The sequence below is a fragment of the Salmo salar genome, chromosome 21, assembly GCF_965601325.2.
Source record: "Salmo salar chromosome 21, fSalSal1, whole genome shotgun sequence".
Taxonomy (NCBI): domain Eukaryota; kingdom Metazoa; phylum Chordata; class Actinopteri; order Salmoniformes; family Salmonidae; genus Salmo; species Salmo salar.
Window position 1 is genome coordinate 1,998,950 of NC_138311.1, and position 27,923 is coordinate 2,026,872.

At 43.2% G+C, this 27,923-nt stretch overlaps 1 protein-coding gene across 1 annotated transcript in view; it reads left to right on the forward strand.

Moving 5' to 3' along the window:
• tbc1d4 (TBC1 domain family, member 4) overlaps positions 1-27,923 on the forward strand; it is a 160,712-nt gene that overhangs the window by 42,251 nt on the left and 90,538 nt on the right. The window contains exons 2-9 of the mRNA XM_014163748.3: positions 11,007-11,135; positions 11,409-11,658; positions 12,026-12,273; positions 20,887-20,976; positions 22,213-22,317; positions 23,681-23,813; positions 25,805-25,896; positions 26,616-26,726. Coding sequence (XP_014019223.1) covers positions 11,007-11,135; positions 11,409-11,658; positions 12,026-12,273; positions 20,887-20,976; positions 22,213-22,317; positions 23,681-23,813; positions 25,805-25,896; positions 26,616-26,726 — 1,158 coding nt within the window. The remainder of the gene's footprint in view (positions 1-11,006; positions 11,136-11,408; positions 11,659-12,025; positions 12,274-20,886; positions 20,977-22,212; positions 22,318-23,680; positions 23,814-25,804; positions 25,897-26,615; positions 26,727-27,923) is intronic.

Below are 27,923 nucleotides of genomic sequence, written 5' to 3' on the forward strand. Positions count from 1 at the left end.
GTGGCTTTGGGACAAGTCTCTGAATGTCCTTGAGTGGCCCAACCAGAGCCCGGAACCCGATTGGATATCTCTGGAGGGACCTGAAAACACTCCCCATCCAACCTGACAGAGCTTGAGAGGATCTGCAGAGAAGAATGGGAGAAACACCCCAAATATAGGTATGCCAAGCTTGTAGCATCATACCTACAGTAAGAAGACTCGAGGCTGTAATCACTGCCAAAGGTGCTTCAACAACGGACTAAGTAAAGGGTCTGAAAACTTATGTAAATGTAATATTTCCATTTAAAAATACATTTAAATTCACACACATTTCTAAAAACCTGCTTTTGCTTTGTCATTATGGGGTATTGTGTGTAGATTGATGAGGGAAAAAATATATTTAATAATTTTAGAATAAGGCTGTAACGTAACAAAATTTGGAAAAAGTCAAGGGGTCTGAATACTTTCCGAATGCACTGTAGGTGGGATGGGGTGGAGGGGGAGTTTTTGTCTCGGATGGTTGAGGGGCTGCCCTCGGGAGAACTGTGGGGGGATCTTGAATAGTTGGTGGTTGGTTGGGAGCTTGGGCCGGTGGCCAAGAGGTCGCTGGTTCGGTCCCCAATTTGACTTGGTGAGAGATCTGGCAATGTGCCCTTGGGCGGGGTGCTTGACCGTGGTTGCTCCTGTGGGTCGCTCGGATGGATGTCTGCTAGATGACTGAATGTAATGTAAATGTTGAGAGGCTTTACTGCAAGTATGTTGTATGTTTTCAAATTCAATAAAAATACAAAATTTACTTTTAAATGTACCCCACACATACAATTATCTTTGAAAATCCCTTTGAGCATGGTGAAGTTATTAATTACACTTTGGATGGTGTATCAATACACCCAGTCACTACAAAGATACAGGTGTCCTTCCTAACTCAGTTGCCAAAGACTCAGTTGCCAATACTAACCTAAATGACAGAGTGAAAAGAAGGAAGCCTGTACAGAATACAAATATTCAAAAAATTGCATCCTTTTTGTAATAAGGCAATAAAGTAAAATTGCAAAACATTTGGCAAAGAAATGTACTTTATGTCCTGAATACAAAGACTTATGTTTGGGGCAATCCAACACAGCACATCACTGCGTACCACTCCTCAAGACCACATTGAATGTTCCTGAGTGGCCTAGTTCTAGTTTTGATTTAAATCGGCTTCAAAATGTATAGCAAGACTTGAAAAAGTCTGTTTAGCAACCAACTTGACAGAGTCTGAATAATTTTTTAAATAAATATTGTACAGTTCAGGGGTGCGAAGCTCTTAGAGACTTACCCAGAAAGACTCACAGTTGTAATCGCTGCCAAACGTGATTCTAACATGTAGTGTGAATACTTATGCAAATGAGATATTTCGGTATTTAATTTTCTATACGTTTGCAAAAAAATACAATAAAAACTGTTAACACTTTGTCATTATGGGGTATTGTGTGTAGATGGGTGAGAAAAAATATTTTAATTAATTTGGAATTCAGGCTGTAACACAACAAAATGTGCAGTAAGTAAAGGAGTATGAATATCTATAAATGTATTAGTGAATCTTTCCATCTGTCTAGGAGGAGTATTTGTCATCCATTTTCACATAATGCTGCTCACACGTTGTTTGAAACTTTACTTTCATATCAATGATAGTGGTCAGTAGTTTGGTTCAGTAGTTGTGTGGTTGTGGTCAGTAGTTGTGTGGTTGAGGTCAGTAGTTGTGTGGTTGTGGTCAGTAGTTGTGTGATTGAGGTCAGTAGGTTCAGTTGTGGAGAGTAGTTTTGATCGATAGTTGTGGTCAGTAGTTGTGTGATTGAGGTCAGTAGGTTCAGTTGTGGAGAGTAGTTTTGGTCGATAGTTGTGGTCAGTAGTTGTGTGATTGAGGTCAGTAGTTGTGTGGTTGAGGTCAGTAGGTTCAGTTGTGGAGAGTGGTTTTGGTCGATAGTTGTGGTCAGTAGTTGAGTGGTTGTCAGTAGTTGTGTGGTTGTGGTCAGTAGTTGTGTGGTTGAGGTCAGTAGGTTCAGTTGTGGAGAGTAGTTTTGGTCGATAGTTGTGGTCAGTAGTTGTGTGATTGAGGTCAGTAGTTGTGTGGTTGAGGTCAGTAGGTTCAGTTGTGGAGAGTAGTTTTGGTCGATACTTGTGGTCAGTAGTTGTGTGGTTGTGGTCTGTTGTTGTGGTTAGTAGTTACAGTTGAAGTCAGAAATGTACATACACCTTAGCCAAATACATTTAAACTCAGTTTTTCACAATTCCTGACATTTAATCAGAGTAAAAATTCCCTGTCTTAGGTCAGTTAGGATCACCACTTTTTTTTAAGAATGTGAAATGTCAGAATAATAGTAGAAAGAATTATTTATTTCAGCTTTTATGTCTTTCATCACATTCCCAGTGAGTCAGAAGTTTACATACGCTCAATTAGTATTTGGTAGCATTGCCTTTAAATTGTTTAACTTGGGTCTCAGGTAGCCTTCCACAAGCTTCCCACAATAAGTTGGGTGAATTTAGTCCCATTCCTCCTGATAAAGCTGGTGTAACTGAGTCAGGTTTGTAGGCCTCCTTGCTTGCACACCCTTTTTCAGTTCTGCCCACAAATGTTCTATAGGATTGAGGTCAGGGCTTTGTGATGGCCACTCCAATACCTTGACTTTGTTGTCCTTAAGCCATTTTGCCACAACTTGGAAGTATGCATCGGGTCATTGTCCATTTGGAAGACCCATTTGCGACCAAGCTTTAACTTCCTGACTGATGTCTTGAGATGTTGCTTCAATATATCCACATAATTTTCCTGACTCATGATGCCATCTATTTTGTGAAGTGCTCCAGTCCCTCCTGCAGCAAAGCACCCCCACAACATGATGCTGCCACCCCCGTGCTTCACGGTTGGGATGGTGTTCTTTGGCTTGCAAGCCTCCCCCTTTTTCCTCCAAACATAAGGATGGTCATTATGGCCAAACAGTTCTATTTTTGTTTCATCAGACCAGAGGATATTTCTCCAAAAAGTACATTCTCTGTCCCCATGTGCAATTGCAAACTGTATTCTGGCTTTTTCTATGGCGGTTTTGGAGCAGTGGCTTCTTCCTTGCTGAGCGACCTTTCAGGTTATGTCGATATAGGACTCGTTTTACTGTCGATAGATACTTTTGTACCTGTTTGCTCCAGCATATTCACAAGGTCCTTTGCTGTTGTTCTGGGATTGATTTGCACTTTTCGCACAAAAGTATGTTCATCTCTAGGAGACAGAACGTGTCTCCTTCCTGAGCGGTATGACGGCTGTGTGGTCCCATGGTGTTTATACTTGCGTACTATTGTTTGTACATATGAACGTGGTACCTTCGGGCGTTTGGAAATTGCTCCCAAGGTTGAACTAGACTTGTGGAGGTATTGGCTGATTTATTAACATTTTCCCATGATGTCAAGCAAAGAGGCACTGAGTTTGAAGGTAGGCCTTGAAATACATCCACAGGTTCATCTCCAATTGACTCAAATGATGTCAATTCGCCTATCAGAAGCTTCTAAAGCCATGACATCATTTTCTGGAATTTTCCAAGCTGTTTAAAGGCACAGTCAACTTAGTGTATGTAAACTTCTGATCCAATGGAATTGTGATGGAGTGAATTATAAGTGAAATAATCTGTCTGTAAACAATTGTTGGAATAATTACTTGTGTCATGCTCAAAGTAGATGTCCTAACTGACTTGCCAAAACTATAGTTTTTTTGTATATCATTTTTTTTTTTTTTTCACCTTTATTTAACCAGGTCGGCTAGTTGAGAACAAGTTCTCATTTACAACTGCGACCTGGCCAAGATAAAGCAAAGCAGTGCGACACAAACAACAACACAGTGTTACACATGGAATAAACAAACATACAGTCAATAATACAATAGAGAAAGTCTATATATAGTGTGTGCAAATGAGGTAAGAAAGAGGGGTAAGGCAATAAATAGGCCATAGTGGTGAAATTATTATAGTATGGCAAATTAAACACTGGGGTGATAGATGTGCAGAAGATGAGTGTGCAAGTGTCAGTACTGGGGTGCAAAGGAGCAAAATAATAAAATAAATAACAGTATGGTGATGAGGTAGTTGGATGGGCTATTTACAGATTGGCTATGTACAGGTGCAGTGATCTGGGAGCTGCTCTGACAGCTGGTGCTTAAAGCTAGTGAGGGAGATATGAGTCTCCAGCTTCAGTGATTTTTGCAGTTCATTCCAGTCATTGGCAGCAGAGAACTGGAAGGAAAGACAGAAGGAGGAATTGGCTTTGGGGGTGACCAGTGAAATATACCTGCTGGAGCGCCTGCGGTGGGTGGGTGCTGCTATGGTGACCAGTGAGCTGAGATAAGGCGGGGCTTTACCTAGCAACGACTGATCGATGACCTGGAGCCAGTGGGATGGGCGACAGATATGAAGCGAGGGCCAGCCAACAAGAGCATACAGGTCGCAGTGGTGGGTAGTGTATGGGGCTTTGGTGACAAAACGGATGGCACCGTGATAGACTGCATCCTATTAGTTGAGTATTGGAGGCTATTTTGGAAATGACATCGCCGAAGTCAAGGATCAGTAGGATAGTCAGTTTTACTAGGGTATGTTTGGCAGCATGAGTGAAGGATGCTTTGTTTGCGAAATAGGAAGTTTGTTAACAATACATTTGTGGAGTGGTTGAAAAATGAGTTTTATTGACTCCAACCTAAGTGTATATCAACTTCCGACTTCAACTGTATGTGCCAATTCCACTCTTCTTAAAGACAAACCACAACGAACTTGGGTATACCTTTCAATAGATTTGAACATGTAGTGTCCATCAACTCATCTCCTTGTGGGACAGTGTTTATGGTAGATGGCCAATACGAAAAAGAAAATAGGACCTTTTTGACTGGATCATTTCAACAAATCATCTCTCCCACAGTTAGGTCTAAATAGTGACAGTACTGCAACGGACAAGCGTGTATGATCAAATCAGCGGTACCAAACCAAAGATATTGTAATCTGTTTTAAAGCAATCAATTTAGTGTCATCTTGATGACTATAAACTTTTATATTAACATCACCAATCTGAGGTAAAAATGTTGTAATCATTTGTATGAGATGAAAATGCAAGTTTGTGTAAGGTAGTAACACAAACTGTTAATTATAATCTGGACTCTTATAAGAAATCCCACTATGCCCACAGACGAACCATCAAGCTGGCAAACCGTCAATGCACGGCTAAGATTGAATCCTTTTACACCGGCTCTGACGCTGGTTGGAAGTGGCATGGCTTGAAAACTATTACGGACTACAAAGGGAAACCCAGCCGTGAGCTGCCCAGTGACTTTCAAGGCAAGCAACACTGAAGCATGCATGAGAGCACTAGTTGTTCCGGACGACTGTGTGATCACGCTCCCCGTAGCCGATGTGAGAAAGACCTTTTAAGCAGGTCAACATTCACAAGGCCGCAGGGACAGAAGGACTACCAGGTTGTGTACTTCGAGCATGCACGGACCAACTGGCAAGTATCTTAACTGACATTGCCAACCTCTCCCTGACTGAGTCTGTAATGCCTACTGTTTCAAGCAGACCACCATGCTCCCTCTTCTCAAGACAGCGAAGGTAACCTGCCTAAATGTTTCAAGCAGACCACCATAGTCCCTGTTCCCAAGAACACGAAGGCAACCTGCCTAAATGACTACAGACCCGTAGCACTCATGTCCGTAGCCATGAAGTGCTTTGAAAGGCTGGTAAGGGCTCACATCAACACCATTATCCCAGAAACCCTAGACCCACTCCAATTTGCATACCGCCCAAACAGATCCACAGATGATGCGATCTCTATTGCACTCCACACTGCCCTTTGGACAAAAGGAACACCTATGTGAGAATGCTATTCATTGACTACAGCTCAGCGTTCAACACCATAGTACACTTAAAGCAAATCACTAATCTAAATATCCTGGGACTAAATACCTCCCTCTGCAACTGGATCCTGGACTTCGTGATGGGCCGCCCCCAGGTGGTGAGGCTATGTAGCAACACATCTGCCACGTTGATCCTCAACACTGGAGCCCCCCAGGGGTGCGTGCTCAGTCCCCTCCTGTACTCCCTGTTCACCCACGACTGCATTGCCAGGCACGACTCCAACACCATCATTAAGTTTACAGACAACACAACAGTGGTAAGCCTGATCACCGAACATGACGAGACAGCCTATAGGGAGGAGGTCAGAGACCTGGCCGGGTGGTGCCAGAATAACAACCTATCCCTCAACTTGACCAAGGCTAAGGAGATGATTGTGGACTACAGGAAAAGGAGGACCGAGCACGCCCCCAATTCTCATCGACGGGGCTGTGGTGGAGCAGGTTGAGAGCTTCAAGTTTCTTGCTGTCCACATCGCCAACAAACTAGAATGGTCCAAACACACCAAGACAGTCGTGAAGAGGGCACGAGAAAGCCTATTCCACCTTAGGAAACTAAAAAGATTTGGCATGGGTCCTGAGATCCTCAAAAGGTTCTACAGCTGCAACATCGAGAGCATCCTGACTGGTTGCATCACTGCCTGGTAAGGCAATTGCTTGGCCTCCGACCGCAAGGCACTACAGAGGGTAATGCGTAGGGCCCAGTACATCACTGGGGCTAAGCTGCCTGCCGTCCAGGACCTCTACACTAGGCAGTGTCAGAGGAAGGCCCTATAAATTGTCAAAGACCCCAGCCTCCAAGTCATAAACTGTTCTCTTTACTACCGCATGGCAAGCGGTACCTGAGTGCCAAGTCTAGGACAAAAAGGCTACTCAACAGTTTTTACCCCTAAGCCATAAGACTCCTGAACATGTAATCAAATGGTTACCCAGACTATTTGCATTGTGTGCCCCCCCAACCCCTCTTTTACGCTGCTGCTACTCTCTGTTTATCATATATGCAGAGTCACTTTAACTATACATTCATGTACATACTACCTCAATTGGCTCGACCAACCAGTGCTCCAGCACATTGGCTAACCGGGCTATCTGCATTGGGTCCCGCCATCCACCACCCGCCAACCCCTCTTTTACGCTACTGCTACTCTCTGTTCATCATATATGCATAGTCACTTTAACCATATCTACATGTACATACTACCTCAATCAGCCCGACCAACCGGTGTCTGTATGTAGCCTCGCTACTTGTATAGCCTCGCTACTGAATATGGCCTCGCTACTGTTATTTTTCACTGTCTTTTTACTGTTGTTTTTATTTATTTACTTACCTATTGTTCACCTAATACCTTTTTTTGCACTATTGGTTAGAGCCTGTAACCTCTTGTATTCAGCGCACTTGACAAACTTTGATTTGATTTGATTAAATTACTTCTGCCCCGTAGCACTTACGTCGGTAGCCATGAAGTGCTTTGAAAGGCTGGTCATGGCTCACAACAACCCCATCATCCCGGAAACCCTAGACCCACTCCAATTCGCATACCGCCCCAACAGATCCACAGATGATGCAATCTCAATCACACTCCACACTGCCCCTTCCCAGCTGGACAAAAGGGACACCTATGTGAGAGAACTGCTCCTTGACTACAGCTCAGTGTTCAACACCTTAGTGCGCACAAAGCTCATCACTAAGCTAAGGACCATGGGACTAAACACCTCCCTCTGCAACTGGATCCTGGACTTCCTGACGGGCCACCCCAAGGCGGTAAGGGTAGGCAATAACACATATGCCACACTGATCCTCAACACGGAGGCACCTCGGGTGCGTGCTCTGTCCCCTTCTGTACTCCCTGTTCACCCACGACTGTGTGGCCAAGCACGACTCCCAACACCATTATTAAGTTTACTGACAAAACAACAGTGGTAGACCGTAACACCGACAATGACGAGACAACCTATAGGGAGGAGGTCAGAGACGTGACTGTGTGGTGCCAGGACAACAACATTTGCAAGATCGTGGACTACAGGAAAAGGAGGGCCGAACAGGCCCCCATTTACATCAACGTGGCTGTAGTGGAGCGGGTCGAGAGTTTGAAGTTCCTTGGTGGCCACATTACCAACAAATTATCATGGTCCGAGCACACCAAGTCAGTCGTGAAGAGGGCAGACAACACCTTTTCCCCATCAGGAGACTGAATAGATTTGGTATGGGTCCCCAGGTCCTCAAGGTTCTACAGCTCCACCATCGAGAGCATCCTGACTGGTTGCATCAACGCCTGGTATGGCAACTGCTTGGCATCCGACTGTAAGGCGCTACGGAGGGTCGTGCGTATGGCCCAATACATCACTGGTGCCAAGCTTCCTGCCATCCAGGACCTATATACTAGGCGGTGTCAGAGGAAGGCCCAAAAATTTCTCAAAGACTCCAGTCACCCAAGTCATGGACTGTTCTCTCAGCTACTGCACTGCAAGCAGTACCGGAGCACCAAGTCTAGGTCCAAAAGGCTCCTTAAAACCTCTACGGGATCGGCGTCCCTAAACCGGGACAGTTGTTGCTCAATATGTGATAATGTGACTAGAATGACGTTGTAAACAACTGCCAACTTTCCGAGACATAGACATGTCTTATATGGGTAGTAAGCTTAAACTATTGTTAATCTAAATGCAGTGTACAATTTACAGTAGCTATTACCGCAAAAAATACCATGCTATTGTTTGAGGATAGTGCACAACAACAAAACACTTTTATCACGGCAAGTAGTTTGATACATTCACCTCTGAAGGTAAATAAAGCACTTACATTCAGAAATCTTCCTCTGATTAGTCATCCTGAGGGTACCAAAGATAAAATGTAGCACAGTTTTGTTTGATAAAATATTTTTTTATATATTCAAATGTAGGAACTGGGTTCTACAGTTTGACCCCCTGCTGTCTCTGGCTCCACACTCACCCCGCCCAGCCATCTAGATGTGTGAAGTTTAGTGTATTTTCTGTAGGGGAAGCTAATGTTCCATCATGTATGACATTCCTGGGAGTGTGTAAACATTTTTAGTTTTCACCATACCATTTTTGTATGTTCTCTATAGTTATATACTTGCTAATGTATAAAGTAACCAATTTGGCACATTTGGGCAAACTCCTGGCAGACTTATACAAAACTATTGTGTAGTAATGTAATTCTTCACTGGATCAGTCTGAAACTTTGCACACACACTGCTGCCATCTTGTGGACAACATCTAAATTACACCTATAATGCTATCTCAATGTATGGCCTTTTTCTTGCATGTCAAAGCTTTCAAGCAGACTTCAACCTGTCAGTTAAGTGGGATTCCGGGACAAGAAACAGTGGTCCTAGCTGTTAAAAGCGCGTCGTGTAATCCATGCAAAAACAAGTTTGGTATTTATGTTTAACAAAGCACTCTGATGACGTCAGGACAAAAACAGAGATGCAATGGGAGGTAGACAGCGTGCGCAGTCTTATGGGGTAGACGTTGTTAAACGACTAGCACAAAGCTCAGACACCCATGCATATCCCACAAGACATGCCACCAGAGGTCTCTTCACAGTTCCCAAGTCAAGAACAGACTATGGGAGGCACACAGTACTACATAGAGCCGTGAGTACATGGAGCTCTATTCCAAATACACCTTATGGAACATAGGAAACTATGAAGCAACACAAACATAGGTGAAGACACATGCATACACACACAGAACATACACACGTACATATGGATTTTGTGTTGTAGATATGTGGTAGTGGAGTAGGGTCCTGAGGGCACAGACTTAGTGTGTTGTAAGATCTGTTATGAATGTGTTGTCTTAAGGACCCAACCCTTTTTTAAAAACATTTTCGCTTAAAATGACATACCCGAATCTAACAGCCTGTAGCTCATGACCTGAATCAAGGATATTCATATTCTTGATACCATTTGAAAGGAAGCACTTTGAAGTTTGTGGAAATGTGAAATTAATGTAGGAGAATATAACACATTAGATCTGGTAAAAGATAACACAAAGAAAAGAACATGCGTTTTTTGTATTTTTTTTGTACCATCTTTGAAATGCAAAAGAAAGGCTATAATGTATTATTCTAGCCCAGACGCAATTTAGATTATGGCCACTAGATGGCAGCAGTTTATGTGCAATGTTTTAGACTGATCCAATGAACCATTGCATATCTGTTCAAAATGTTGTATCAAGACTGTCCAAATGTGCCTAATTGGTTTATTAGTACATTTTAAAGTTCATAATTGTGCACTCTCCTCAAACAATTGCATGGTGTTCTTTCACTGTAATAGCAACTGTAAATTGGACAGTGCAGTGAGATTAACAAGAATTTAAGCTTTCTGTCCATATCAGACATGTCTATTTCCTGGGGATTTTTTTTGTTACTTACAACCTCATGCTAGTCACATTAGCCTACGTTACCTCAACCGTACCGCGGGGGGGGAACCGATCCCAGTAAAATAAAAAAAGGAAAAAATTGTATAAGTGCCTTAATTTTGACAGACCCCAGGAAGAGTAGCTGCTGGGGATCCATAATAAATACAAATCAAATGGCCACGCGGACTATTTACATTGACTCCCCCCACACTCTTTGTTTTTACATTGCTGCTACTTGCTGTTTATTATCTATGCATAGTCACTTTACCCCTACCTACATGTACAAATTACCTTGATTAACCTGTATCCCCGCACATTGACTCGGTACCGGTACCCACTGTATATAGCCTCGTTATTGTTATTTCATTGTGTTACTTTTTATGATTTTTTTTACTTTAGTTAATTTAGTAAATATTTTCCTTCATTTCTTGAACTGCATTGCTGGTTTAGTGCATGTAAGTAAGCATTTCACTGTTGTATTCAGCGCATGTGACAAATTTGTTTTGATTTAGGGAAATTAGCGCATTTTAAAATGATTATATTTCAACATGTCAATTTTGAATTATAGTGTATGTTTCCCACTCACAAACTATTGCAATAATTACATCTATATCTCACTAATTTCACCATTTACACTTTCTTCCCATTCTACACTCCTCCCACCCCTCTTCTCATTTCTCCCTCCATATTTCTCTCTCCTCCCTCCATCCCTCTCTCCCTTCCTCTCCAGGTACCAGAAGTGATCAGTAGTATCCGTGCGGTGTCAAAGTCGGCCCTGAAGGAGGACTCCAAGCCGAAGCGGGATACTGAAGAGGCCTTCTATAACTCCCAGAAGTTTGAAGTGCTCTACTGTGGCAAGGTACAGGACCACTACCAGATCTATTTTCAACCTTACTGTGTGTTTATCATCAATAATTTGACATGAATCAAAGCCATATACAGTATCTTTATGTAGGTATGTGTTTGGGATGACTGAATTATCTTAATCATATGTGAGAGCTTAGCTCCCTAAAACAGATATGACTGTATTTGTATGCATAATTGACATTGTCTGTGTAATAGATTAAGTAGATGAAATCAATCAGTCATTGTATCAATCAATCAATTGTATCCATTAATCAATCAATCAAAGGTGACTATCGGCCACAAGAAGGCTCCCTCCACCCTCATTGATGACTGCATCAACAAGTTCCGCCAGCATGAATTGGAGCGCAAGCACCTGCGCCTCCTGAATGACCAGCGGGGATCCACAGAAAGCGCCCCCATGGAGTTCATCATGGGGGATGACGGAGACCCCCTCTCCTCAACCACCCACAGTGAGGGGCTGGAGGAACCTGAGGGGCTGGAGGTGGATGAGGTCACTAACAGAGGAGGTTCTGGAGGTAAGGACCTCTCCCAGTAAAGTGTCCAAACAATTCTTTATGAGGGTAGCTTGTTGCTGAAATGTACCACACAGAACATTTGATAAAAATAAATTCAAATGTGACCTTAAAGCATAACTTTCCTTAAAATCCCCTTTTGTAGTTGAAAACTGATGTTCTAGGCTAAGTTGTAGTAAAACACATCATTCCATGTTCCATTTTCCACAAATGTTATGAAGTTGGGGTTGAGGATGTTGTCTCACAGATTTTGCAGCTAATTGGAACATGTCTCCGTAGTGAAGGGCATGTCTGGGGAGCCTGTGTTTGTGTGTTTGGGGGAGTGCGGTTGAAGGTCTAGAGGGTATTGACTCGTTCTTACGTCTCCCAGGGAAGATCATGTCCAACAGTCCCAGCCTGGGCAGCCTGCGGGGGGCCTTCCCCGAGTGCATCCTGGAGGACTCTGGTTTCGAGGAGCAGCAGGAGTTCCGGACGCGTTGCAGCAGCCTGGCGGGCAGTCTGCAGCGGAGGCCACTAGAGGGTGCGCTCAAAGCCGCCCCGGCACGCCGCCGCCACGCCAGTGCCCCCAACAACGTCCAGCCCTCAGACGCCGACAAAAACCGCACCATGCTCTTCCAGGTGCAGGCTGGGTTTATATTTGGATACAGTAGTAGGGCTCTTGACTAGGTCTTAGAATTATTTTAAGTGTGTGGGGTAGGTACACTACATGGCCAAAAGTATGTAGACACCTGCTCGTCGAACATCTCGTTCCCAAATCATGGGCATGAATATGGAGTTGGTCCCCCCTTTGCTGCTATAACAGCCCTCACTCTTCTGGGAAAGCTTTCCACTAGATGTTGGAACATTGCTGCAGGTACTTTCTGAGCCGTTGTTGCTCCTAGACGTTTCCACTGTCGGTTCGATATTACTGCCAATGATTTTGGAATGAGATGTTCGACGAGCAGGTGTCTACATACCTTTAGCCATGTAGTGTAACTCTCACCCTTTCCATCCCAAACCATTGAGGATAACCAGTAAAAGAATATGCACACTCAGGAGGAGTACCATGTAATATATAGTAGTAACATACAGTATTGTAGTACAGGAATATCAAATAGCTGTGATAGTATATAGGAATACACTATAGCCCTAGTACTATGGCCAGGAGAAGTTGTTGACTTATACTCTTCAAGCCGGCGTCATAATGGTGATGGCCCTCTCCGTGTGACCACGTTCCACAGCGTGTCATTCTGTCAGTTTTCACAGTAGGAGTCTCAAATCACTTTGTAAAGACTGGGGACATCTAGTGGAAGCAATAGGAAGTACTCAATGAACCATAGCTCACGGTGTGATTAATAGGCAACGTGATGAAGTTGAGTTCGCAATTCAGAATTCCACTTCCTGTTTCCATCTGTCTCGGGGTTTTGACTGCCATATGAGTTCTGTTATACTCACAGACACCATTCAAACAGTTTTAGAAACTTTAGGGTGTTTTCTATCCACAAGTACTAATTATATGCATATCCTAGCTTCTGAGTTTGAGTAGTAGGCCGTTTAAAATGGGCACACATTTTTTTTCAAAATGCGCTGTGGCGCCCCCTATCCTAGGCGACCGTCAAGCGGTTAATGAAGAATAGGCAGCGGTGGGCGGTTTTTGGGGTAGTTCTGCCTCTAGAGGACGCCATGTCTGTGTTAGCCTCAGGTTCTGAGACGTCATATGATGACGGAGCCTCCGGAGAAGACGAGGATGTTGGGAAGTGTCTGGGTTTTTCTCCGGAAAAACCCACCCCACTGACCAAGGCTGAAATGACCCCCCTCCCTAGGGAGAGCAAGGGGAATTTCACATCCTTGGGCAAGGATGCGACGGGCTCTGAGTTTTCAGCAGCCCCCTCATACGCAACGGCCTCCCTGCGCTCTGACTTTACAGTGCTCATTGAGTGGGCCACGAGCCGTCTAGAGATAGCACTGCCCCCTATTCCTTCCAACCCGGAAGTGGATATGATGATCGGCGGCCCATACTCTAAGCCGAGACGGGCGGCTGTGGCTTTGGCAACGGCCATGCCCTCACTCGCAAAATACAAGGAGGGTGCATGGGGGTCAGACACCCATTTTTCAAGCTAGCATATAATGTCACAAAAACCCAGAAGACAGCTAAATGCAGCACTAACCTTTGATGATCTTCATCAGATGACAACCCTAGGACATTATGTTATACAATACATGCATGTTTTGTTCAATCAAGTTCATATTTATATCACAAACCAGCTTTTTACATTAGCATGTGACTAGCATGTGACTAGCATTCCCACCGAACACTGCCAGTGAATTTACTAAATTACTCACGATAAACGTTCACAAAAAGCATAACAATTATTTTAAGAATTATAGATACAGAACTCCTCTATGCACTCGATATGTCCGATTTTAAAATAGCTTTTTGGTGAAAGCACATTTTGCAATATTCTAAGTACATAGCCCAGGCATCACGGGCTAGCTATTTAGACACCCGGCAAGTTTAGCACTCACCAATATCAGGTTTACTATTATAAAAGTTTGATTACCTTTTGTTGTCTTTGTCAGAATGCACTCCCAGGACTGCTACTTCAATAACAAATGTTGGTTTGGTCCAAAATAATCCATCGTTATATCCGAATAGCGGCGTTTTGTTCGTGCGTCCCAGACACTATCTGAAATGGTAAATCAGGGTCACGAGCATGGCGCAATTCGTGACAAAAAAAATCTAAATATTCCATTACCGTACCTCGAAGCATGTCAACCGCTGTTTAAAATCCATTTTTATGCCATTTTTCTCGTAAAAAAGCGATAATATTCCGACCGGGAATGCCGTTTGACGGGCTCTCCGTCTGGCCGCAGACCCAGGACTACTAAAGACGGTGGAGCGAGGGGACTTTTATAATAGTAAATATGATTATGGTGAGTGCTAAACTTGCCGGGTGTCTAAATAGCGAGCCCGTGATGCCTGGGCTATGTACTTAGAATATTGCAAAATGTGCTTTCACCAAAAAGCTATTTTAAAATCGGACATATCGAGTGCATAGAGGAGGTCTGTATCTATAATTCTTAAAATAATTGTTATGCTTTTTGTGAACGTTTATCGTGAGTAATTTAGTAAAATGTTAGCGAATTCCCCGGAAGTTTGCGGGGGGTATGCTAGTTCTGAACGTCACATGCTAATGTAAAAAGCTGGTTTTTGATATAAATATGAACTTGATTGAACAAAACATGCATGTATTGTATAACATAATGTTCTAGGGTTGTCATCTGATGAAGATCATCAAAGGTGAGTGCTGCATTTAGCTGTCTTCTGGGTTTTGGTGACATTATATGCTGGCTTGAAAAATGGGTGTCTGATTATTTCTGGCTTGGTACTCTGCTGACATAATCTAATGTTTTGCTTTCGTTGTAAAGCCTTTTTGAAATCGGACAGTGTGGTTAGATTAACGGAGTCTTGTCTTTAAATGGCTGTAAAATAGTCATATGTTTGAGAAATTGAAGTAATAGGATTTTTAAGGTTTTGAAAATCGCGCCACAGGCTGGCAGTGGCTGTTACGTAGGTGGGACGCTTGGTTAAAGAAGACGGGGGAATGAGGCCAATATTGGATTTACGCACTCTCAACGAGAGTGAAGCCAAACGGCCCGTTCAAGTGCTTATGACAAAACGTCTGCTGCAATGTATCCACAACAAATACTTTTGTATAAGCATAGACCTAAAGGACACATACTTTCATGTGCCGGTGCATCCACGTCACAGGAAGTTTCTGCGGTTTGCCTTCTAAAGGGTGGCGTACAAGTATGCGAGTATGCCATTCGGGTATGCCCTGGCACATCGCACCTGTTCCAAATGCGTTGAGACAGCATTGGTATCGTTGCGTCGTCAAGGGATAAGGCTACTAGCCTACCTAGACAACCTACTGGTTCTCGCCCTGTCAGCGGAGCTGGCAATCGCACACACGACACAGACAGTGATTTATCTCACACGTCTGGGGTTTGCTGTGTATTGGGAAAAGAGCCATGCCTTGGCCCAGTCATCAGATTGTCTACCTGTGTTCACAGCTAGACACTGTCACTATGAAGGCTCGATTTTCGGCTCCTTGACGAGCTGCCTTGTTGCTAGCCCTAAGAAGGTTTTATCCGAATTACACGGTGACGGCGCATTCCGTCATGACACTCTTGGGTCTCATGTCGTCTACCCACTCCGTGGTTCCGCTGGGACTTCTGCACATGCGCAGAACACAGCGATGGTTTGCCCAACTACGACTGGACCCAGTGAGGCATCGTCGTCGGTTGGTAGTTCCCCTCTCGCTCAGAGTGGACCTGAACTATTGGAGAGACCCGTGCGTCCTGATGCAAGGGGTCCCAATATTCAGAGTGTCCTCCTACATTCCAGTGTTTACAGACACTTGTCTGACTGGATGGGGAGGGACATGTCAGGCTCGGGCGGTCGGAGGTGTGTATCAACCTCCTGAAGTTGGAGACAGTTCTACTGGTTCTGACCCACTTCGCGTCAACCCTACGGGGTCAAGACGTGCTGGTCTGGTCGGACAACCAAACCACAGTAGCCTACATAAATCACAAAGGAGGAGGCAGGTCTCCTGCACTCCACCGGCTGGTGGAGGAATTGTGGCTGTGGGCTCACGAGCATCTTCGCTCGTTGACAGCAGTACACATTCCAGGCTATCAGAACGTTGGAGCAGACCTCCCGAGTGACGCAGAGGTCTAAGGCACTGCATCTCAGTGCTGGTTCGAATCCAGCTGTATCACAAACGGCTGTGATTGGGAGTCCCATTTGGCAGCGCACAATGAGCCCAGCGTCGCCCGGGTTTGGTCGGTGTAGGCCATCCTTGTAAATAACAATTTGTTCTTAACTGACTTGCCTAGTTAAATAAAGGTTAAATAAAAAAATACAAATAAATATCTTGAGGGGGTCCCGAGACAACGAGTGGCAACGGCATCCCAACATTGTTCTCCAAATATGGGAATGGTTTGGGAGAGCCGAGATAGACCTGTTTGCGTCATGTGTGAACGCGCAGTGTCTCCTATGGTTCTCCCTACGAGCCCAGGACGAACCGGCACTAGGGATAGATGCTTTTGCGCACCAACTGTGGCCAGATGTTCTCCTGTACACATTTCCACCGCTGTCCTGCATTCTCCCACTGCTAGCCCGCATGAGAACAGGAGGGCTGTCAATCATATTGATAGCCCCCGATCACCCAGGGGCTCCGTGGTACGCAGAGATGACTCAAATGTTGGTTGCGCCATCATGGCCCATTCCACATCGAGAGGATGCAATGTTTTGTAGCGGGAAGCATGATAGAGCAATTGCCTCTAATCAGCCAACCACTGAGGGCTTGGCCCCTGAGAGGGGCAGGTTGGAGTGCAGTGGGTTATCTGATTCAGTAATCAGAACGATACAGGGCTCACGTGCAAGTTCCACATCCACGTTGTATGCCAGCAAATGGAACGTGTTTTCACAATGTTGTGCCACAGAGAATGTGGACCCCGTATGCTGTCAGGTTGAGAGCGTGCTCTCATTCCTACAGTTCATGTTTGACAAGCAGCGCTCATCTGCCACCATTAAGGTGTTCGCGGCAGCGATTTCAGCTTGTCATGAGGGGTTTGGCAGAGACACCGTCTTCAGCCACCCTCTAGTGAAACAGTTTCTATTGGGAACACGGCAGCTTAGGCCAATGCCTAGAGCCACTCTGCCCCACTGGGATTTGATTGTGGTACTCGAGGCACTCTGCGAGACGCCGTTCGAGCCATTGAATCAAATTCCCCTCAAGATGTTGTCTTTGAAGACGGCACTGTTGCTTGCTTTGACTATGGCCAAGCGCGTCAGTGATTTGTGTGCTCTTTCGACGAGACCCGACTGCCTTGCCATCAATGGCGATTTGAGCAGAGCGGTGTTACGTCCTATCATCATTTATGCAGAAGGTTATTAAGAGCTCATATAGGTCACAGACTGGTGAGCTGTGGGCCTTCTCCCCCCTCCCCATGTGGAGAGGAGAGGCTTCATCGCCTGTCCACGGTGCGCGCCTTGGCGATGATTAGGTCATTGCCTCAGCTGTTTGTGTGTCACAGTGCTAGTACACTTGGTAGACCACTTTCTAAACAGCGGCTGTCTCATTGGCTTTGCGAAGGCATTTAGGCGGCTTATGAGATGGCAGGGTGGCCATTACCTCAGGGCGTAAGAGCCCACTCCACTTATGGAGCAGAGGAAGAGGATAGAGAGGATAGAGGATTTCAGGGGTAGAGGATATTTTTGCAGCGGCGTCGTGGTCGTCACTGTCTCCTTTTATCCGATTCTACCTGTCGTCTAACTCTAGCTCGTTCTGTACTCAGCGTGGCTGAAGGGAGAACTTAAGTTAAGAAAGGATGCAGGACTATTGGGCGGGGTTCCCATTAGGTCCACTCTTTTTTTCAAGGAGAGAAACATGTGCGACATGACCTCTGTTTGACACTGTCGTCCCACCAGTGTATCACTGTGTTGGGGCGGAGTAATGAGGGAAATAGTACTGTAACTAGTGTTACTTTACTATTAGACCGGTCAGTAAATTTCATGGAATATTGAGGTATCATCTATCTGCTGAGTCAGATTAGTATGACTCATATTCTATTATCTGTCCACGAATCATTGGCTTTGCCTATGGATTGAGTGTGGCGGGTTACACTGAGAAATCTGTGAGTATGTCTTCTAAACTTTCAGAAATCTACAGTGGATTCACAAAAGTCTACTGAGAATGCTTAATGTCCAAACTGTAAATGAAAGCCATCTTAGACTTAGGGCCTTCCTCTGACACCGCCTGGTATAGAGGTCCTGGATGGCAGGAAACTTGGCCCCAGTGATGTACTGGGCCGTACGCACTACCCTCTGTACTGACTTGCGGTCGGAGGCTGAGCAGTTGCCATACCAGGCAGTGATGCAACCAGTCAGGTTGCTTTCGATGGCGCAGCTGTAGAATCTTTTGAAGATCTGAGGACCCATGCCAAATCTTTTCAGTCTCCTGAGGGGGAATAGGTTTTGTCAAGCCATTTCTTTACTGTCTTGGTGTGCTTGGACCTTGTTAGTTTGTTGGTGATGTGGACACCAAGGAACTTGAAGCTCTCAATCTACTCCACTACAGCCCCGTCGATGAGAATGGGGTCGTGCTCGGTCCTCCTTTTCCTGTAGTCCGCAATCATCTCCTTTGTCTTGATCACGTTGAGGGAGAGGTTGTTGTCCTGGCACCAAACGGCCAGGTCTCTGACCTCCTCCCTATAGGCTGTCTCGTCATTGTCGGTGATCAGGCCTACCACTGTTGTGTCATCATCAAACTTAATGATGGTGTTGGAGTCGTGCCTGGCCATGCAGTCATGAGTGAACAGGGAGTACAGGAGGGGGCTGAGCACGCACCCCTGAGGGGCCCCCGTGTTGAGGATCAGCGTGGCGGATGTGTTGTTACCTACCCTTTCCACCTGGGGGCGGCCCGTCATGAAGTCCAGGTTCCAGATGCCTTTATCTAGCTTCTGACGGCCTAGCCAATGGCTGATTTAACAATCTAGATTTTTCTCCCCAGAGACCAGGAAAGAAAATCCTGATTGTATATATTTTTTTGCTTCAGTGTTAACCCTTTCCTTTCCATTAAAAACTGAAGAGATTATATCAGAACATCATTGAAAATAATAATATAATTATTATGAACTGTGAAGTTCATCATAACTTATTTCATCTGTAGCCTAATAAACTGCATGGTTGCCCGAGTTATAGTGGGAGGATCACACACCATATCATCACGTGACTCCAAGTTTACTTCGATATGATGGTTATTATCTCAATATTTACCGACACAAAAAGATCCCACCATGTCGACTTAACAAATTATCTGTCGGCATTAATAAAATTGTACAGAAATGTCCTGTTTCCATCACAGCTGTCATTCCTTTTTCTTTAAAATGTTTTTTTAGGCCTGTCCAGAATGTCGCTAGTTCGGCATGACCGGTGTCACTGTTTTTGTCACCAAAATGAAAAAAAAAATCTGCAATTTTTTGTGAAAATGTTTTTTTATTTTTTTTATTTGGCCTGACCAGAATGTCGCTTTTTCAGCATGATCTGAGTCATCGTTTTTAGGGACAAAATAGAAATCTGCAATTTTTTGTGAAAATGGTTTTAAAATGTTTTTTTAGGCCTGTCCAGAATGTCGATAGTTCGGGATGACCGGGGTCACTGTTTTTGTGTCAAAAAATGAAGAAAAAAAAATCGGAGCTTTTTTTGTGAAAATGGTTCTAAAATGTTTTTTTTAGGCCTGTCCAAAATGTCGCTAGTTCGGCATGATCGGAGTCATCGTTTTTGGTGACAAAAATAGAAATCTGCAATTTTTGGTGAAAATGGTTTTAAAATGTTTTTTTAGGCCTGTCCAGAATGTCGCTTTTTCGGCATGATCGGAGTCATCGTTTTTAGGGACAAAATAGAAATCTGCAATTTTTTGTGAAAATGGTTTTAAATTAATTTTTTTAGGCCTGTCCAGTATGTCGCTAGTTCGGCATGACCGGGGTCATCGTTTTTGGTGACAAAAATAGAAATCTGCAATTTTTTGTGAAAATGGTTTTAAAATGTTTTTTTAGGCCTGTCCAGAATGTCGCTAGTTCGGCATGACCGGTGTCACTGTTTTTGTGTCACGAAAATGAAAAAAAACATCTGCAATTTTTTGTGAAAATGTTTTTTTATTTTTTTATTTGGCCTGTGTTGAATGACTGCCATATGAGTTCTGTTATACTCACAGACACCATTCAAACAGTTTTAGAAACTTTAGGGTATTTTCTATCCACAAGTATTAATTATATGCATATCCTAGCTTCTGAGTTTGAGTAGTAGGCCGTTTAAAATGGGCACGAATTTTCTTCAAAATGCGCTGTGGCGCCCCCTATCCTAGGTGACCGTCAAGAGAATAATGCAAAATAATGTGACAGGTGAAATGAAGAACGCAATCTGCTTTATCTCCTAACATATTGCACAAGTTGACTACAGGTGTTAACTTAAAAAGTAGCTACAAATAATCTCATTTTTGAGAAACTTCAAATACAGTTTTGACGGTATTGAAAAACCATTCAATGGCTTTTTTCCGAATACCCTGTTATACAGTATTTCGCCCAAGCCTACTTTCTGCTCTTCTAAAGAAGCCTACTTGATCAATGTATCAAGGTCAAATTCCTCATTAGTGTGTGTGTCTGTGTGTTTGTGTGCTTGTTTTTCAGGTCGGACGCTTCGAGGTGAACCTGATCAGTCCAGACAGTAAGACGGTGGTGCTGGAAAAGAGATTCAAAGACATCTCGTCCTGCTCTCAGGTTGGTAAACCTGGGTTTGTTTTTCACTCTACTGTGTTCCGTGTTTACATTCACATTTTTCCAGCTCATCTCAACCCAATGCTACAGAGCTTTTCACAGGTGCAAATTCCCCAAACTTAACTCATTCTTGAACATGCCTACTTCATGAATAAATAAATGCGTTAGTTTGGGGGCTTGCATTGTCAGAGGATAATTTCTTAGTATTTTATTACAAATGCACATTACTTCGGCTCAGTCTTTCATCTTTTCATTGTCAAGGATTTACTTAGCTAGTAGTCCTACTAATATGATAAAAAAATGGTGTCTTTTGACACATCACGGAAAAAGGTGTTAGGCTCTAATTCTCAGAGTAAAAACTCAACGGACAATATGAAAGCTTAACCAAGTTTATTCTTCCCAGAGGATCAATACAGCTGCATTAGACAAAGACACTGTTCACACAAGCGCTGATATTTAACCCTTTATCCTAGGCTGAGTCTCCTCCTACACATCTGTACAAACATTGTATCTTTATTGCTAGGCAGGAAACTAAGTGATAAACTTTTCTTTCTCCCTTAACATGACCTGACCTGACCTCGACCCCCTTCATCACTAATCCATGGCTCTCCCCCCTTATCAATGCCTGTCACATGTGATCACTTTCCCTACACTCAGTACATTCCAAGCTTAATTGCATCCACTATATACTTTCCTCCTACAGATAACCATTAACTTCTGGTGTAGCCCCTCGGCTATGGCGCCCCTCAGGTCTCTATTACAACTAATGATTAATAACATTTAAAGTTCAGAAATCCATTCCTATCAAAGGTTAGTAAAACAATTGCTTGAAGGGAGTCCCTTAAAACAATAAAATAACAGTGTATGCCATCTGCCATATTTGGGGGAAAGATAATGCTCTTGTGTTATTGTTTGTACTTGATGTTTATAGCCTAATACATTTCAGCTAAGTATTGTTTAAACCAGGGACAGCCACTCAGTCCATAAAGGCTACGTTACATAGCATTGCTGATGTCTTTCTCCACTTGCAAACAATGTTGTATTAGGGGATTCAATTGATTTATAGAACATTTAAATTGATTTATAGAAGATTGAGAAACCTCTCTCCAACCAGTCTCTCAAACATATACTGTGTTGTATAAACTACCAATGAATTCTATACTTATACTGTACCAATGTAGTGTATCGTCTGTATTGTAGCGTATCATGATATTTGATTGCATTGTGCGGTTTGCTCAGGGTATAAACAAGACGGACCACTTTGGGTTTATCTTTCGCGACCCAGGGGAGTCTGGTCCAGGACAGTATGTGTGCTACGTCTTCCAGTGTGCCAGCGAATCCCTGGTGAGTATTGGCTAGCTCCTCCCACTGCACACTCCCTGTGTACATCTCATTTGACATTATCAATCAGAGTCTGCTGCATGTGTTATGGCTTTACATCCCCTGCTATATTGTGGATAAAGAGTTACCTGTCTAAAAGAATCAGGAATTCCCCAGGGCAGCTGTCTAGGCCCCTTACTTTTTTCAATCTTTACTAACGACATGCCACTGGTTTTGAGTAAAGCCACTGTGTCTATGTATGCGGATGACTCAACACTATACACGTCAGCTACTACAGCGACTGAAAGGACAGCAACAATTAACAAAGAGCTGCAGTTAGTTTTAGAATGGGTGGCAAGGAATAAGTTACCGCTAAATATTTCAAAAACTAAAAGCATTGTATTTGGGACAAATCATTCACTAAACCCTAAACCTCAACTAAATCTTGTATTAAATAATGTGGAAATTGAGCAAGTTGAGGTGACTAAACTGCTTGGAGTAGCCCTGTATTGTAAACTGTCATTGTCCATAATATGCTCTACTCTGCCTTAACAGCCCTGTCGACAAGGCAGGTCCTACAGGCTCTAGTTTTGTCGCACTTGGACTACTGTTCAATAGTGTGGCCAGGTACCACAAAGAGGGACTTAGGAAAATAGGCAGAGACACATGCGTATTCACACATGATAACATACGCACTATACACACATACACATGGATTTTGCTTTGGAGATATGTTGTAGTGGAGTAGGAGCCTGAGGGCACACACTTAGTGTGTTGTGAAATTTGTGATATTGTAATGTTTTCAAAATTGTTTAACTGCCTTAATTTTGCCGGACCCCAGAAAGAGTAGCTGCTGCCTTTGCAGCAGCTAATGGGGATCCATAATAAATACAAATTCAAATTGGTCCCTGACTGACTCCTTGTGGTTCCAATGGCTCAGTGCATTAGAGCAGGGTTCCCCATGTGTAAAGTTTTGATCCAACCCTGCAGCAACACACACGATTTAGCTAATTATGGTCCAGAGAGAAGGTGTTGATTAGCTGAATATTTCAATCATGGGTCTTACAGAAGGGCTGAGCTTGCACATTCACTATCTGGAGATGGAGAACCATTTTAGCATGGTTGTGAGTTTGCTTCCTGCTTGGGCCACATAATGTGTTTGAATTGTTGCTATTATATACCTGGGCTATGTCAAAATGTTTAACTAAAGCTGTAATGCACAACTAAATCTACTGTAGGCCTACCAGTATCACAAAACATTGGTCATAATGTATTGGTTTCTGAAATAGCCTGGAGGACTGGTTCTGTGGAATGCTAGGAATCCAAATAGTTGTTTACTGTAAGTGGAGTTAGACTGCTGTGTGTGTGTGTATATGTGTGCCTATAGGTGGATGAGGTGATGCTTACTCTGAAGCAGGCCTTCAGTACGGCAGCAGCTCTGCAGAGCGCCAAGACACAGGTCAAGCTGTGCGAGGCCTGCCCTATGCACGACCTGCACAAACTCTGCGAGAGGATTGAGGGTACGCCGCTGTCTTCCGGATCTATTACAATGCCTTCAGAAAGTATTCACACCCCTTGACTTTTTTCCACATTTTGTTGTGTTACAAAGAGGGATTAAAATGGATTTAATTGTATTTTTTGGTCAGTGATCTACTCAAAATACTCTGTCAAAGTGGAAGAACAATTCTAACATTGTAAAACACTAATATACTGTATCTTGATTAGATAAGTATTCAACCCCATGTTTGAATCACCTTTGGCAGTGATTACAGCTGTTTTTTTGGCAGTGATTACAGAGTCTTTCTGGATAAGTCTCTAAGAGCTTTGCACACCTGGACTGTACAATATTTGCACATTATTCTTTTAAAAATTCTTCAAGCTCTGTGAAGTTTGTTGTTGATCGTTGCTTGAAAGCCATTTTCATGTCTTGCCATAGATTTTCAAGCCGATTTAAGTCAAAACTGTAACTAGGCCACTCAGAAACATTCAACGTCGTTTTGGTAAGCAACTCCAGTGTTCATTTGGCCTTGTGTTGTAGGTTATTGTCCTGCTGAAAGGTGAATTTATCTCCCAGTGGCTGTTGGAAAGCAGATTGAACCATGTTTTCCTCCAGGATTTTGCCTGTTCTTAGCTCTATTCCATTTATTTTTATCCTAAAACGCTCCCTAGTCCTTGCCAATGTTGAGCATACACATAACATAATGCAGCCACCACCATGCTTGAAAATATGAAGAGTACTACTCAATGATGTGTTGTTTGATTTGCCCCAAACATACCGGATTGTATTCAGGACTTGACATTCATTTCTTTACCAAATTTGTTACAGTTTTGCTTTAGTGCCTTGCTAACAGGATGCATGTTTTGGAATATGTAGGCTTCCTTTTTTAACTCATTTAGGTTAGTATTATGGAGTAACTACAATGTTGTAGTTCTCCTATCAGCAATTAAACTCTAACTGTTTTAAAGTCACCATTGGCCTCATGGCTCCACCCCCGAGGCTTATATGGACTTCCTGCCCCAACAACGCGAGCCTGTGGATCATTAAGCCAGGGAGTACTTGGGGATAAAAGAGGAAGCGACCTGCACAAAGGGGCAGAGAACGGAGAGGGAAGTGATTAGCAGTGAGTGATTATCTCCCTTCAATAACCACTCCCCTCACTTCTTCATGTCGTCTGCCACAGTCTGCTTTTTTAAATAATGTTTTTACCCATCTACCAATAGGTGCCCTTCTTTGCAAGGCACTGCTTGACTGAGGGACCTTACATATAATTGTATGTGTGTGGTTGGTACAGAGATGAGGTAGTCATTCAAAAATCATGTTAAACTCTATTATTGCACCCAGAGAGTCCATGCAACTTATAATGCGACTTAAGCACATGTTACTCCTGAAATGATTCATGCTTGCCATAACAAAGGAGTTGAATACTTATTGACATTTCAACTTTGAATTTTTTGAGAAAAGAAATTATCATCTAAAAACATAATTCCACTTTAACATTATGGGATATTGTGTGTAGGCTTGTGACACACAATCTCAGGCTGTAACACAACAACATGTGGAATAAGTCGAGGGGTGTGAACACTTTTTTGAAGACAGCTTTTTTTTGCTTTCAAAATAACAAAAAAAATTACAGGACAGGGGAAGGAGACAATAAAAGCTAAATCAATTATCTTTCCAAATACAGATTGGAAAGGTAATTTTTATTTGAAGGGTACCTACAGGAGGACTTAATGCCGCAGTCATAAACCATTCATAAGCAGTGCATAACCAGCTTCTCTGTCAAATAGGGTTTGCAGTTTGAATCACTTTTGAGTCAGATCATTTTTCTACCTCAGTTTCTTAGAAAAAGTAGCTCCACATTTTGAGTTTGAAAACACTGTCTTTGCATATCTCAACATCAGTCGACGCAGTTGGTTGTGTGCTCCGTTCAATTCTCCTCTTCCCAGTCTATTCAATTTTTTGGGGGGGGCTTAATGGCAATTAATTTGGTTCCTGTGTGTGTGAATCCAGGTCTGTATCCTCCCAGGGCCAAGCTGGCCATCCAGAAGTACCTCTCTCAACTGACTGATAACGAACAGGTCGACATCTTTGAGCGAGTTCAGGTAAGGACCAGGCCTAGATTCAAATACCATTTAAAAATCATTTCAAATACTTTATAGGTGCTTCATTGAGCTTGTCTGGCACAATTGACCATTAGAATAGTTGCAAACCTTGCCCTTCTGGAACTCCAGACAGGCTAAATCTGAACGATTTCAATAAGTATTTGAACCTAGGTCTGATAAGGACTGTGAGACTGAAGATAATGATTGTTCTTAGAATCAGTTTTGACAATTAATAGTACTATGTTTCTTAATCAGATCCTCCATGTAAAAAATGAGAGCAGCGATAATAGAAATCTTATCTTTAATATCTACTGTATCTTTAGAGGACTATCTTTGACAAAATGGAGCAGTAGATATATTTCGGGCTCCAACAGCTAGTAGCTTTACCAACCCCATTTAGAAAATGTATCTATTTATATTGTATTCAATGACACCGACGACACCAATAGATCAAATATAGATAGACTGGCACCAATGACAGCAATGGGTAGTGGCCCAGCCAGAACCGATTGGGTCACCCCTCTGAGCCAGGCTACTCCCTTGGTTTTTTGCTTCTTGGGGATTTTGTTTTTTCTCTCGCTTTTGCTTTGCTCTTTGGAGTCTATGCCAAGTTAATGTAAAATCACTTTGTTAGAACTGCTGATGTAAAAAAAGGGACTTATAAATACATTTGGCTGATTGATGGATGGATTTACTGAAATACGTATTCGTCCCTTTAGAGGATGAAGCCTGTGTCGGACCAGGAAGAGAATGAGCTGGTGATTCTCCACCTCCGCCAGCTATGTGGAACCAAGCAGAAATCCCACCTCCACATCGGAGAGGCCCAACTGGTACTATTCCCTCACTTGTACTATAGACCTGCCTATAGGTTCAACCTGTCTGTCAATCAGCGGTCCCATTTGAGCTCCATAGTTTAAACTATAGTGTGGGAGACAACAGCACATCCTGTAATGTCACAGGCAGAATTTAACCCCATCTCTCTCTCTCTCTCTCTCTCTCTCTCTCTCTCTCTCTCTCTTGTTCTGTCTTGCTCGATCTCTCTTCTCTCCCTGCCTCTCTTACTTTCCTGTCACTCACTCAGCCACCCACTCTCTGACTCACAGTGGCTCATGAAAGTTTATGACCAGCTCTCCATGGCCTTTTCCCGGTTTGTTAACAGCAGTGGAGAGCACAGTCAGTTGAATGGAGTCCTCAATGTTCAGGCAGTATATTGAGACAAAACTAGAAACCTCAAACCCTCTTCGAGGGAGCTCACTCTCAGGGCTCTAGGAGAGCACTTCTAGAAGTTAAACTGCTACAGACCTCTTGTCTTGCAGAGCTTTTACTTCCTCTGTGCTGATACAGGGATGTAGAGGAGCATAAACACATGTAAACTCCGATGGTAGTATCAAATTCCCCAGTCGAGTGTACATTTTTATGCAGTGGTTTACTAGCGGTCAAGTTATTTGACCGGCGTTCAGTGTTCACCCATCTTTATTTTACTACTACATCCCTGCTTGCTTACTACACTGAACAAAAATATAAACGCAACATGTAAAGTGTTGGTCCCATGTTTCAGGAGCTGAAATAAAAAATCCCAAACATTTTCCATATGCACAAAAAGCTTACTTCTCTCAAATATTTTGCACAAATTTGTTTACATCCCTGTTAATAAGCATTTCTCCTTTGCCAAGATAATCCATCCACCTGACAAGTGTGGCATATCAAGAAGCTGATTAAACAGCATTATCATTTCACAGGGCACCTTGTGCTGAGGACAATAAAATACCTCTTTAAAATGTGCAGTTTGTCACACAACATAATGCCACAGATGTCTCAAGTTTTGAATGAGCGTGCAATTGGCATGCTGACTGCAGGAATGTCCACCTGAGCTGTTGCCAAGAGAATTTAATTAGAATTTCTCTACCATAAGCTGCCTCCAACGTCGTTTTAGAGAATTTGGCCATACATCCAACCGGCTTCACAATCTAACCACGCCATCCCAGGACCTCCATATCTGAGGAGTATTTCTGTCTGTAATAAAGCCC